The following is a 13,780-nucleotide window of genomic DNA, read 5'->3' on the forward strand; positions in this document are numbered from 1 at the left end:
TTTCATGCACTTTTCAACCATTTTCTAGGGCCGACATCAATCTTCATTTGTTGTTACCAGTGTTGCGAACATCTCGATAAAATCCCGATTTTATCTCGAAATCACGATTTTTTGGCCTAGCCGATGTTTGCCGATTTTTGCTGATATTTTGCCAATTTTTATGATTGTTTGGTTTTCCAGAGCCTTGCTGATTTTATCCCTAAGTCGATGTTCGCAACATTGGTTGTTAAATGCTTTATTAACTGTCAAAAAAATTTGCAATTTTTTCCTTAATTTACTCTCAAATTTATCTTCCATTTCATATATTTTTTACACAATTTTAATGACTAAATTTGTTGTTGCCATAAACTATTGTTTTGCTGCAATTCGTTGGCCTAAAACATTAGTTTATTGCAGCTTTGAGCTTTCCTTGATTTGGTGTGTTTGGGGGACCTATTTGAGAATCCTTCGGCTAACTCTAGCCTTTAGATTAACCCATAGATCCTTTGAACCCAAATCATGAACTTACCCCTTCATCCATTGCAAACCTTAGTTTTTCATACCTTTATCCAATGGATTTTTTTGGTAGGATCCTTAGGGGGCATATAGCTTGAGATCCTTGGGTTACTTGATTCCTAAGAAATACAAAGGAAGCCTCCCTTGTGTTGGATTGTGTCCTTCACTAAAGAGAGGGGATTAATTGTTGAGGTGACAATGGTAGCACTCCCATGTGTTGCACATTGTCTAGGTCACATAGTGAAGATTTGCACTAGGTGGTGCTATATTTTGTTGTAATAAATCCCATCTAAGAACACATGTAAGGGGTGTACCCATCAATTTATATGGAGTTGGCAAGGTACCACTGATCTCACAGTCGCTTACATGCTTGAGGGTGGGATAATGTGTTCTGAACATTTTTCGTTGCACATGAGCATGTGGTGCAATAGGAAAGTAAGAGGACGTTTCCCCTACCAATCCTAGTTCAAATCTCATTTAGGTTTTTTCCAATAAGAAAGCAAGGTAGTCTTTAAGTTTAAGCCCATCTGGGAACACATGTGAGGTGCGTGCAATTTAACCCTCATTTTACATAGTGCTATCAAGGTACCAACAATCTCACTCTCACTTAAGTTCTTGAATGTGGAATAAAATGTCCTACGCATTTTCAAAAGCCCGATGGGCTGGCTTGAGTAGTTGAGTGCTTTGAGCTTCATGCAAGAGGTCTCGAGGTTGATCCCTCAAGCTAACTACTTGTGTTGCATGCCTAACTCGATATCCCTACCATGTTAAGTGTTGTAATCAACGCCAATGGGTTTACACTAGGTCACATCCACAAAATGCAAGAAAGTACCTATGAGTTTCCCTACAAAATTTTCCTTGGGAAAAAATTGAATGAAGATGAATAAAATTGTCACATCAACAAATTAGTGAGCTAACTCCATGATAGTTTCAAACACGTGAAGAATGACACCGGATGTTTCAACCACATGGAAGGTTTAGTGTTGGGCATGCTTCATCTGCCCACTTGAGCTTCCCTGTATAAAGGGATCCTAAATAAATGATCTTCCATGATAATTTTATTAGAGTATTTTACATTGCCTTTTGATCACTACTTTCCATTAGAATCTAAATAGGTTGTGTCACATGTTAACCATCGATCTTCCATATACGCACGTGCATATGAAGTTGTAGTTGCAGGGTGATAGGGAAACCAATTCATAACATTTCCTTTCTTACAACTTCTTCATTGTCACTCTTGCTTTTCTGATTCTCACCCATGTTTGATCTCAAATCAAGATTATTCATGCATCACTAGTTTGATTAATGGTTCCAACATCATTGATTTTTACACAAATGTAGTCTAATCCTAAATAGTTTTGTCTTTTACTTTAAACGGGCCATATCAAGGTAGAATTATTTTGGGCATACTTAAGCAACAAATAGCTTGAAAGGAACTCCCTGTATGATAATCACAGACTTGTAAAGATTGATTAGGAGAAGCGATATAGTAGCCATCTTGCTTTCTTAGGAACAAAGAAGAATATAGACTTGCATCCCAATCCATGTAGAGTTTTTCTTACCATAAGGGGGGAGCTACGGGACTGATAAGTAAAATCAAAAGATCTTCCTGTAGGTCCACGTGAGATGGCAATAGGTAAAATGCTCTCAGGTGGAACAATATGGCCACAAGAAAATAAGTGCAGTCGATCTGGTTGTAGGTGAGGGAATAGTCGTTCCTTTATCTCGTCTACTGGCTGTAGTGTTCCACCTGCCAGAACAACAGTGTGGGCTTGATCTACAATCTGCCAAAATATATAAAAATCAATCAACTCCAATTCATGCACAAATATCACATTCAAAAGAGAAAAACTATGATCCATGTGGTGATAACAGAAAACATGAAGAGAAGTCATCCAATTACCATACCTCTGCAAAAAGCTTCTCTGCATCAAGCATCACAAACTTAAGGGATCCTTCTTTATGTTCCTCTAGACTAGCTGTGGTTGTCTTTGAAACAATAATTCTTCCATCACTGTCAGCATTTGTTAATGCAAGAAGAAAATCTGCCAACGTGTGAAAACTAGACAGTGCACTGCTTCCCACTCCAATATTCCAACCTGCAGTATGCTGAGATTGCAAAAGCTCACCCTCTGGAAGAAGATGTTTCTCCCCATAGCTGCTTACCTAGAAGCCAAAGTACAGGCAAAGAATCTGTTCAACATAACTGGATCTATAGATTAAAATAGTAAATTCAATACAAGTCTCTGAACTCATACCTTATGAATGATATTGCTTTCTTTCATGTAACGCTGCAACTTAACCAAGTTGATATTGTCAATATCAAGCGAAAATAAGAACTCATTGATAGTCATAACTACATCATTTCTTGTCTCCTTTTCACCCAATTCAAAAATTATACCATTAACATGAATATCTGAAGATGGACCACACATATCCTTCTGTTGATTGCCTGATAAGCATTGCAGAAATGCTTGGATAAGCACCATAAGCATTTGTATATACCGTCTATTGCCAGCTCCCAAGCAGTTCCTGAACCTTTCCAGATAACCTTTAAGGTGAGAGTTCGCAAGTTGAAGCTGATGCAATCATGTAACATTCAGAAATTTAACAAATTTTCAACACTAGTTTTGATACATGTTGGAAAACATCACCGTCCAACTCAGAAAGTGAAAATGCCAAGAACTGACAAAGAAATTTAACCTGTGAGGTTGTGATTTGTGAGTTATGCATATTAGTGAGTGCATCAACTAGATTGTGTGCCTCATCTATAATGACAATGCTATCCTTCAAGTTCACTCCAAGAGATTCGCGAGCAGACTTGAGAAGCAAAGACTGGTAAGGCAGTACCACAAGATTAGCTGATGGTATCAGAGCTCGAGAACCATAATAAGGACAGGTGCCAAGTTTGCGTCCCAGGTGAAGAAGATCCTCAATATCTAAAGCCTGCTGATTAACTTCTTCTTTGAACTGTTTCTGCAGTTTCTGCTTCCTTAAGAAGGGGCATCCAGACGTTATTGTTTTCTTAATCTTTGCCTCTCCATCCAGTACCATCTGCCAAGTAAAAACAACAGTCTTATCATTCAAATAATAAGCAATTTATGATGGCTTCCAAAGTTCTTCAGAAAGGTCTATAACACAATGCTATACAATGTAGATCTGACGGTTGTGGGGGGCATGGTGTTGGGGAATCAGTATGCTATAGTCAAACCAAGATGTTGAGAAAACCAAACAGAGAAGCAAAACCAGACAATGAGACGTCCATAAGTCTTTCTAGTGTCACCTTAAAGAATATAAGATTCCAAACATTATGACCTTCACCAAACAATTTTAATGTTGTATAAATACAGTAGAGCATAGGGACTACATACTTTTTATATTCAACATTCGTGCAGAGTTTACTCCACAAGTATAACAAAAGATTGCCAAGGTATGAAATACATGATTGCCACAAGAATAATCAACAAGAAACGATAATCCTCATGAGGGATGTGGTGAGATTTTACAGCACACATGTTTATTTCCTGGTTGACCATCGGAGCCGAAATTTTAGCTACAATGCAACCGCATGAAAAGAGTTTATCATTTAACCATAAGGAAAGGACGTATACTTGTGTCTTCCTTTTCCTAGATCTTGCTATATTGTAAGAGCAACTCATGATGAGATGAGGGTGAGGGCTGGGAGAAATATTGGGTAAAAAAAATAGATGAGCTTGGGGTGGGGGTGGGCGAAAATATTGGGTAGAACATATAGATGATATGAGGGTCAGGAGAAATATTGGGTAAAACATACAGATGAGCTTGAGTGGGGGTGGGTGAAAATATTGGGTAGAATATATAGATGAAATGAGGGTGAGGGTGAGGGTGAGGGTGAGGGTGGGAGAAAATATTGGGTAAAACATATTATAATATGTATCTTTCTTCCTTTATATTATGGACTTCGTGTTGGATAAATCTGACAAATGCCCTAGGAAATACTAAGATGCATTTTGAAATGAAGGAACAGTTTACGAGATGAAAGAATAGGTTAGGAGAACTTTATATAAGGGAGTGGAAGGACCACGATTGGAGGCCAGAGACCTCAAAATGTATATGAGGGTATGCCCACTATGTGAAAATTTCTAAATAGAAATCCTACTGCAGTGATTAATATTATTTCTTCTACTTATTATCTCAGAAATAAGTTATTCACAGTGTTCTTACAGCAAATATCGAAATATATTCTACTGCAGCATTCACAATTAAAATATTGCAGAAAGTAAATGTAAGGAAAAATACTGGCACACATACAATCACAATGACACGGTTATTTTTGGACAATTGTCCCCAGAAAAACCCAATGTGGGAAAACCGCGGCAGCAAATGAGGGTTTCTTTATTATTCTTCAACAAATTCTAATGTACAAATTACAACTAGCAAAACAGGAGTGAGAAATTTTACACACGCTTCCTGACAAATTTCTAATCCAGGTGAAGTAATCCTCTTCCCCGAAATCCTTTTGCGTCCCTCTACATCAAACTTCTCACACTAGCCCAGTGTCTCGCTGCCCACGCACTCGTCAATCTACCTATGCGTTGCACAGTGTTACTTGGGAGCGGGAGCGAAAGTGGGGAGCGAGAGCGAAAATGGGAGCGGGAGTGACATTTTCAAAAGCTCCCGGTTTGGGAGTGAATCCCGGAGCGTTTTTTATATAATATATATATTTTTTATATTTTGATAGGTATATGTCAACAAAAACATGTAGAATAATATCAAAAACATAAAAAAACATAGATTGAACCATATAACAACAATCATCTAGAAGTTATAATCTTCATCAACCACATCCACAAGTTAGTAACATAGTAACATACAACATATTGAGTCTCATGATTCATCAATCTTAAAGTTTCAAGCTTTCAAAATTCAATATATAACATTTATCATCATTGATCACCAAAGTTGTACTTGTAAGCTAAGTGTAACCATTACAACAAATAATATCTAACATGAAATGAAATGAAACAACTTTCAACTTTCATGAAGCATCATATTCATAATTCATTACTAATGAGTTATAAATGCCAACTTCAAACTTAAATTGTCATATATTGTTTAAAAATATATCATAATAAATATGAAAGAGTCAATAGTTATAAAAACTACTACAAACTAGAAAAGAGAAGTAAATCTATTATCTATTTCATGTGCTTGGGCCTCTTGCCACCACGAGAAATGTCTAATTTTTTAGTCTTGTTGGAAAATCAGGATCTTTGTCATTAATATCACCCTCTAAGCATTAACATAAGATAGAAAAAGCATAGCATGTCAAGTCAAGGTTTTGTTTGAGTGATGCGTACATTTTTAGGAGGGTCATGATAAAGGAGTTTGACAACCAATGTCACTAACATCAAGGTACATAGAGGGATTGGTGCTCTTGATTAAATACGAGTTCCATACCCTAATACATGACAAAATTCAATGGAAACATTGCAATCCCCCAATCCTGAAATCCTGAAAAACTGATAAGTCTGTTGGATTTTGAATGAAATCTAAAATTCTACTTTCTCCATATGAAATCCAATGAGGCCAAAACCACTCTCAAACATCCTGAGTCATTTCATGGTAATGTTAAAAATTTAAGTAAAAGGATGAAAATGAAAATCAAGGAGAATGTCACTTTTACCATGAATAGCATATCAATACTAGGGCCATAGACTTGATCATTAAGTTGCCCCACTAAAAAATTATTTGTTTCTTTCAAAACAAATTGCATTTTGAACATTACTACAAAAAAAAAATTGCAAAAATGGCAAAACGCTCCCGAAAAGGCAGGGAGCGAAAAAAAATTTACGAAGCACGCTCCCGAGTCGCTCCTGCCCAGAGCGCGGATTGGGAGCGAGATCGAGGGGGGGGGCTCCCCTGCAACACTGGCATTGCCTCTTTCAGCGTCACCTTGGTCCTTCTCTGCGTCTTGTTGAAGAATCTAGGGCAATTAGGTTTAGTATGATTCTTCTTGACTTGATAACAATTTGTGAAGTCTTCTTACAATTTGTCTTGTTAGCTTAATATTTTTGTTCTTCTTAATAATGCATGTGTGTGTGCTTCATCAAACTGCTACCAAAACATAAGAACAAGAACACAAGATGTTGTCTCTCTGCCAAGGCCAAAACCTCACTTCTCTTGAGAGGAAAACCCTTCGGTAAGTTTTCTCTTATTGAAGCTTCTTATTGATCAATGCCAAACCCTAGATCCTTGACTAGAATATAAGTCCTTCCTCCTCTCTGCACTTGGTTTCCCTGGCACTTTGTCTTCCTCCTTCCGACACTTTGTTCCTCGGCACTTCGTCCTCCTTCTTCTGGCACTTTGTTCTTCCTTCAACCGTTGATGTACCTTGTTGCACTTGCTCTAGAAGAGACACTTGTGATGAGTCCCTTCCCTTGTAATGATCCCTACTTCCTCCTTGACCAAATGAGCTCTTCCTTGAGGTGTAGATGCAGAATTGGTAGGATTGTTCTGCAACCCTAATTGTTGCACATGTGGGAGGTTTGCTTGATGTAATATGGTTCCTCTCTCTTTTGCTTGAGGACCCTCCTTCTTCGTTTGGATAGAAGGCCTTGTAGACCTAGATTCAAGCCCAAACAATGAGATATGCTTGACTATAAGTTGTTGCTATCATAACCGCAAGCAGCCCTCTTTTCCTTCGCACCTGTGACTAATATTGGCCCTAGAACAGTCCCAAAACCTTCGTTGTCCCTTCCATCTTCTTCGCTGCACTTGGAGGCTCCTTCGTCCTTCACTCACCTTTTATCGGCTCCTTTACTTCGTTGATGTCAAAGGTAGATGAATGGGGCGTTGGAGGAGTGGATAGCCTCTATATATAGAGGATTGTCCCTCCTTTAGGCCGACTTGTACGCCGACTTGAACACTGTTGGCCGACTTGTCCTCTTTGCTTCAATTTGCTTCATTTAATGGTGCCATTACTAGGAGGAGGCTTGCCTTTGCTTGGAGGTGTACTCTTTGACTCTCATACATAAATATACATGGTGTAACATTCCCTTAAGGTCTTCAACATAATTCTTTTGACTCTTTGACTCACCTATAGCACTTTAACATGTGCTAGACCTAATTCACGGAGCAAGAAACTCATTGACATATATTATAAAAATAATATTTCTTTTCCTGAATAAATACAAATATCAAAAGTACATTTATGAAGACCGAACCTAGTTACATTTCCTGCAACACTCCCTCTTAACTAGGGAGGTATTCATACAACAGTACAAGGTGTTTGGCTATTATCAATCTTGAAGAATTGACATTAGAGAAACCAGATTGGCAATCCATCCGTTATAGCATCATAGTGACCAACATTGTTTCCACAACAAGGCCTTAACTGACAGCTCTATCTCTCAATAGATCAGAGCATAATGTTGGTGAGACTACTAACTTATAGACACCTTAGTCATTGTCTCTCAAGGTACATACCCACCCAGGTGTTCACTGAGTATGACCTTCTAGGACAATTCTTATCTTGGGTTCCCAGCCCTCAAAGAATATCGGTCCTCTTGCCTACTCTTATCTTGGATGCCCTACACATCCTCAAAGAGTATCGGATGCCAGATGATTACCCAATCCTCCCATTATTTCTTCCCAAGTGAAGACAAGAATGTTGTGTCTATCACTTCCTCTCAATTGAGGAAGACATGCCCAAGTATCCTCTGACAAGGTACTTGTCCAAGTTCCTTTGTAATTGGGAACTTGTTATAACTCCCTCTTAGCTAGGGACTTGTCCATTCATCAGCAACTTCTTCTTCGTGGGTCCTCCAGCTGCTTGATCTCCTTCCTTTTATGTCATGAAGTCTTTGTTCGAACTTCTTCTTGGTAGGGCACCATCCATCGATCACTTTCCTTCCTTCTTTGTCATGTCATTGCTTCCTTCGTGGAAAGTGGCCTTCTTGTCACATATCAGGTTCTCTTGTCATCTGGTTATTCCTTGTCATCTTGTCTATGCTTCGGACTACTCTTCACATGGATGCTTCTTTGTACTTGCTTGTTCCCATGCTTTGATCTAGTAGCCTTTCATGACTTCATCTTGATATTGCTTCAACATTAAATGGTACATTTGTTGGATGGCTTCTTCATCATGACATCTTCGTAGAGTAGAATCAGTTATCTGCAGTTTTCATATCTCCAAAGTCAAGGGTTCTTTGATCTTTTTCTTCCTTAGTCAGAGTTGTCCTGCCTTCTTTCGGGAGATGTCTTCAATGGATCTTTGTCAAATAGTGATTCTTTGTGATCATGGTGTTCTTCACATGCTTGATCTCTTTCTTCATTTGCTTCTTCTTGGATAGATAGGTCAACCATCTCCTGCTCCTTGTGAGAGCACTTCCTCATTGCTTTCTTCTAGTGCTAGTCAGAATTTCTTCTTCACTAGCTTCTTGGTCAGCAATCTTATACTCCTTATGTGAGTATTTTCTTTTGTTGACCCTCATTGCATTGTAGTACATGCCTTCGAGCATGTCATTGGTGAAAGAGATTTTTTCCTACTTGATCATGTCATAGAACTATTCCCATGACTCAATAATATACAAATGATAACATGACTAAACTTTGATTCATAGATACCTCATCTTGATTCTCCTTTGATCATCTTAGCTTCATTTGGTTGTCCTTGGTGTGGCCCTTCTTGCTTCATCTTAGCTTGTCTGCATATCATCCTTTTCTTGAATCCCATGAATGGCATTCCCAATGAGACGTCTGCTTTTGTTTACGAATCTTCTTTTGAAGATTCCATCATAGGATCTTGAAGACCCTTACCCTGCAAATGTTTCTTTCCTTTTGATGATGGAGGTCTCCTAAGATTCTCAATCATGATCAATTTTCTTTCATTGTGGATGAGGTCCTATTCTAGGTATGCTTCTTCTACATGAATACCTTGAGCTATATCTACCATGCTCCTATATTCTAGAAGATATTTCTAACCATGCATTTTGTTCTATTATAAATGCTCCTTCAACATGAGTATTTCGAACTCTATGTACATCATGCTTCTGGATTCTAGAAGATGTTTCTAGCCATGCAATTTTATTCTATTCCTACATGCTCCTATTCTACTCAAAACTTTGAAAGAAGACTTTAAGTAAAGAGTTTGACCTAGTCATAGTAGAGATCCGTAGGATCTCCCTTCTGTTGCTTCTTTTCTTCTTCTTTCACCTCTTGAGTCATGTGAGCTTCTTCCCTTTTTCTTTTGTTGTTGTTGTCCTTCTTTAGTTTAGGACAATTCCTTTCATAGTGTCCATATTATTGGCATCCATAGCATTGGATTTTGGACATATCTTTGTTGTTTGTTCTTCTTGGACCAAATTTGCCAAATTTCCCCTTTCTCTTGGCCATGGTAGCAAATGCTTGCTCCTTTGATCCCACGTGCTCTTTTGCTTTGAGTCTTGTTTCCTCTATCTTGCATAGAGACCACATTTCACTTAGTGAGGTAGCTTCCTCCTTGGCATATATGCTTGATGTGAAGTTGCCCGAATCCTCAGGTAGAGCATTGAGTACTATAGTTGTCATTTCTCTGTCGGACATGACTTCCCCTAGCTCTTGAAGTTGATCCCTCATCTCAAAGATCTTCATGAAGTAAGGGGCTACTCCTTCCTTTGATATCTTCATCTTGTACAATTCATTTCGTAGAGATATCACTTCTCCAGTTGTGCTTATTGAGAATAGCTCTACTAGTTTATCATAGATTTATTTTGACGTTTCAAGTTTGAAGACATAAGGAATGAGAGAGTCTTTGATGGATTCTATTAGAATCCTTTGAGCTCTTGTCTCATCCTTATTGTACTTGGCTAAGGCTTGAGTTGGCTCCTTAGCAAGAATAGTAACATTCCCTTTGATGTGTTCGAGGAATTCATTGTCCTTGAGAAGTAAATCAATCCTCTTCTTCCATGCAAGAAAGTTATTGGTACTTACCAATTTATTGCTTTCCTTGCAAAAAAGACATTGATGTATATTCAGAAGGGGACATATACTTACTTGATAGATTTTGAGATGTAGTAGACTTGCTTTCTCCTTGAAGACTTGATGGCTTGCCTTCCTTAGATCTTGATGTTCTTCAAGTTGCTTTCTCCAAGTGGGCTTGCTTAATGATGAGATTTGCTTGATGACTTGTAGCTTGATGTAGGTCCCTCTTTGATCTGCTCTTCATTGTAGGTGCCTTTATGTAAGGCTCTTCATTTTGCTTTGTAGTCTTCCTTGATGAATGATAGATGATAGACATTCTTGTTCTTGAAGTGATTGAGACTTCTTGGCTTGATGCATCAACTTTTGTAGATTTCTTTTCTTGATGAGTGTTCTTGAGATGCCCTTTCCTTGATGTGTCACCTTAGCTCCAATACCATGTTGAAGAATCTAGGGCAATTAGGTTCAGTATGATTCTTCTTGACTTGATAACAATTTGTGAAGTCTTTTTACAATTGATCTTGTTAGCTTAATCTTCTTCTTCTTATTATTAATGCATGTGTGTGTGCTTCATCAAACAGCTACCAAAACATTGGAACAAGAACACAAGATGTTGGCTCTCTACCAGGGCCAAAACCTCTCTTCTCTTGAGAGGAAAACCCTTCAGTAAGTTTTCTCTTATTGAAGCTTCTTATTGATCAATACAAAACCTTAGATCCTTGACTAGAATATCCCCCAAGCACAAGTCAAGTCCTTCCTCCTCTCTCCACTTGGTTTCCCTGGCACTTTGTCTTCCTCCTTCCGGCACTTCGTCCTCCTTCCAGCACATTGTTCTTCCTTCAACTGTTGATGTACCTTGTTGCACTTGCTCTAGAAGAGACACTTGTGATGAGTCCCTTCCCTTGTGATGATCCCTACCTCCTCCTTGACCAAATGAGCTCTTACTTGAGGTGTAGATGCAGACTTGGTAGGACTATTCTGCAGCCCTAATTCTTGCACGTGTGGGAGGATTGCTTGATGTAATATGGTTCCTCTCTCTTTCGCTTGAGGACCCTCCTTCACTTGGATAGGAGGCCTTGTAGGCCTAGATTCAAGCCCAAACAATGAGATATGCTTAACTGTAAGTCATTACTATCATAACCATAGGCAGCCCTCTTTTCCTTCACTCGTGTCACTGATATTGGCCCTAGAACAGTCCCAAAACCTTCGTTATCCCTTCTATCTTCTTTGTTGCATTTGGAGACTCCTTCTTCGTCCTTCGCTCACCTTTTCTCGGCTCCTTTACTTCGTTGATTTCAGAGGTAGATGAATGGGACGTTGGAGGAGTGGACAACCTCTATATATAGAGGATTGTCCCTCCTTTAGGCCAACTTGAACACTGTTAGCCGACTTGTTTTCTTTGCTTCAATTTGCTTCATTTAATGGTGCCATTACTAGGAGGAGGCTTGACTTTGCTTGGAGGTGTATTCTTTGACTCTCATACATAAATATACATGGTGTAACATTCCCTTAAGGTCTTCAACATAATTCTTTTGACTCTTTGACTCACCTATAGCACTTTAAAGATGTGCTAGACCTACTTAAATGAGCAAGAAACTCATAGACATATACTATAAAATTAATATTTCTTTTCTTGAATAAATACAAATATCAAAAGTACATTTATGAAGACCGAACCTAGTTACATTTCTTTCAACACGTCTTGCGTCTCGAAAGATGTTGATGCCCTCTCTTCCTTTCTCACCTACAACTCTCCCTCCGATTCGATTTTCTCTTGCCGAACTTCGACCAGTGAGAAAATCAATCTTACTCGAGTAACTGAGTATCTGCCTTTGGTGTGTTCTCCAAGTGCCCATCAAGCCTCCCCTTATAATCCTCTCGTTCATCAATCAACAGCCCAGATTAGATTCTAATTAATGGCTAGGATCATATTGACTTTATCTCCACCTTCTTCTAGAAGTTTCACCCAAAGTTTAGATTAATACCCATTAATTATTTTAATTTCCAAAGTTTAGACTTAGGGTCCCATTAAAAATAATTAATTATTTTAATAAAACTATCACCGAATGGAATTTCCCAAAACGATTTCTGGGTATTGGAGAATGCATGTGTCTAAGCCTCCCTGCAAATTTTGAGACTTAGAGCACATCCGATGCTACCAGAAATCAACACTCCCTCTTAGTAAGGAATGTGCTCTAGTAATGCCTCCAACTGAAGCATCACATTGTTCTGTAACATCTACCTCTGCACTGTTGATGTCTGACATGCTGGCAACCAACCTCTGCGTAAATGTTGCAGTTGTACTGTTGCTGACATTGCCACTGTCAATATTGCATCCGTATAGCAACTCCCTCTGAATTTCTATATATGTGTTGTTGTAGCCACTGCCACTGCCAACTATCCCTGCACTGCAAACCACTGCTGCTATTGAAATGGATTTTCTACCATACCCAACTGCTCTTTGAACTGAGTGAACTTAGCTCTTCCGAGAGCCTTTGTGAGTATATCGGCTACCTGCTCTCCTATGGGGACATATTGTAGCTATACTGCCCTGCGCTGAACACAATCTCTGATAAAGTGACATCGGATATCTATGTGTTTCGACTAATCATGAAATACTGGATTCTTAGAGAGTTTGATACAACTTTGATTATCACAGTGAACCCTGGTCGCCTCCAACCTTTTTCTGAACAAGCTCACAAGCAATTTACTGAGCCATAGCTTCGCACGTAGTTATGTTGTCTGCCATATATTCTGCTTCTGCTAAGCTCAAAGATATCAATTTTTTCTTCCCGCTGCACCAAGATATCATTCCTGATCCAACACTAAAGCAATACCCCGAGGTACTTTTTTGGTCTATTGAACTACTTGCATGAAAAAATTACCTCAGAACTTTGTATATACTTGCCTCAGAAACAGACTCTAACTCGCTGCCACAGAAGATCATGAATTGGTTGCCAAAATGATGAGGGATTGGTGCCAATATATATTTGTTTCCACATGCGAAGAGACACGACTATTGGGCAGGCCGACTTGTTATCCTGGAGGGCCAACTTGGCAACATGGAAGAACAAAAAGATGTTTACAAAAATTCAATTTTTTTTCTACTTTTACAGGGTCACAAATAACATGCCCTTTGACTTTTTTCTTTTGACCAAAAATAAAGCATGAAGAAGATGCTTGATAATAAAATCATAATAATAATTTTCCCTTTTTTTACATGAAATACATAAGTACAATAATTATGAAGACCGAACCTAGTTACTAGTTCAACATAAAATGGGCCTCCTCTGTAATATCCCCAATTTTGTGAGCATGGAAATCACTAAGGAATTTTGCCCAATTT

General features: G+C 38.6%; 1 protein-coding gene across 2 annotated transcripts in view; it reads right to left on the minus strand.

Moving 5' to 3' along the window:
* The window catches only part of LOC149258203 (RAD3-like DNA-binding helicase protein), a 135,185-nt gene that overhangs the window by 37,453 nt on the left and 83,952 nt on the right, over positions 1-13,780 (minus strand). Inside the window, exons 4-7 of one of the 2 annotated variants that reach the window (XM_089414906.1) lie at positions 3,346-3,549; positions 2,754-3,074; positions 2,404-2,661; positions 2,058-2,279 (exon numbers count right to left, since the gene is read on the minus strand). In XM_089414906.1, the coding sequence (XP_089271032.1) occupies positions 2,058-2,279; positions 2,404-2,661; positions 2,754-3,074; positions 3,346-3,549 (1,005 nt within the window). Of the gene's footprint in view, positions 1-2,057; positions 2,280-2,403; positions 2,662-2,753; positions 3,075-3,198; positions 3,550-13,780 lie in introns of both variants that reach the window. The other variant, XM_089414903.1, reaches the window with a different exon arrangement.

This window comes from Pinus tabuliformis, chromosome 6, assembly GCF_031772625.1.
Source record: "Pinus tabuliformis cultivar Carrire ecotype Pingquan chromosome 6, CPIR1, whole genome shotgun sequence".
Classification (NCBI taxonomy): domain Eukaryota; kingdom Viridiplantae; phylum Streptophyta; class Pinopsida; order Pinales; family Pinaceae; genus Pinus; species Pinus tabuliformis.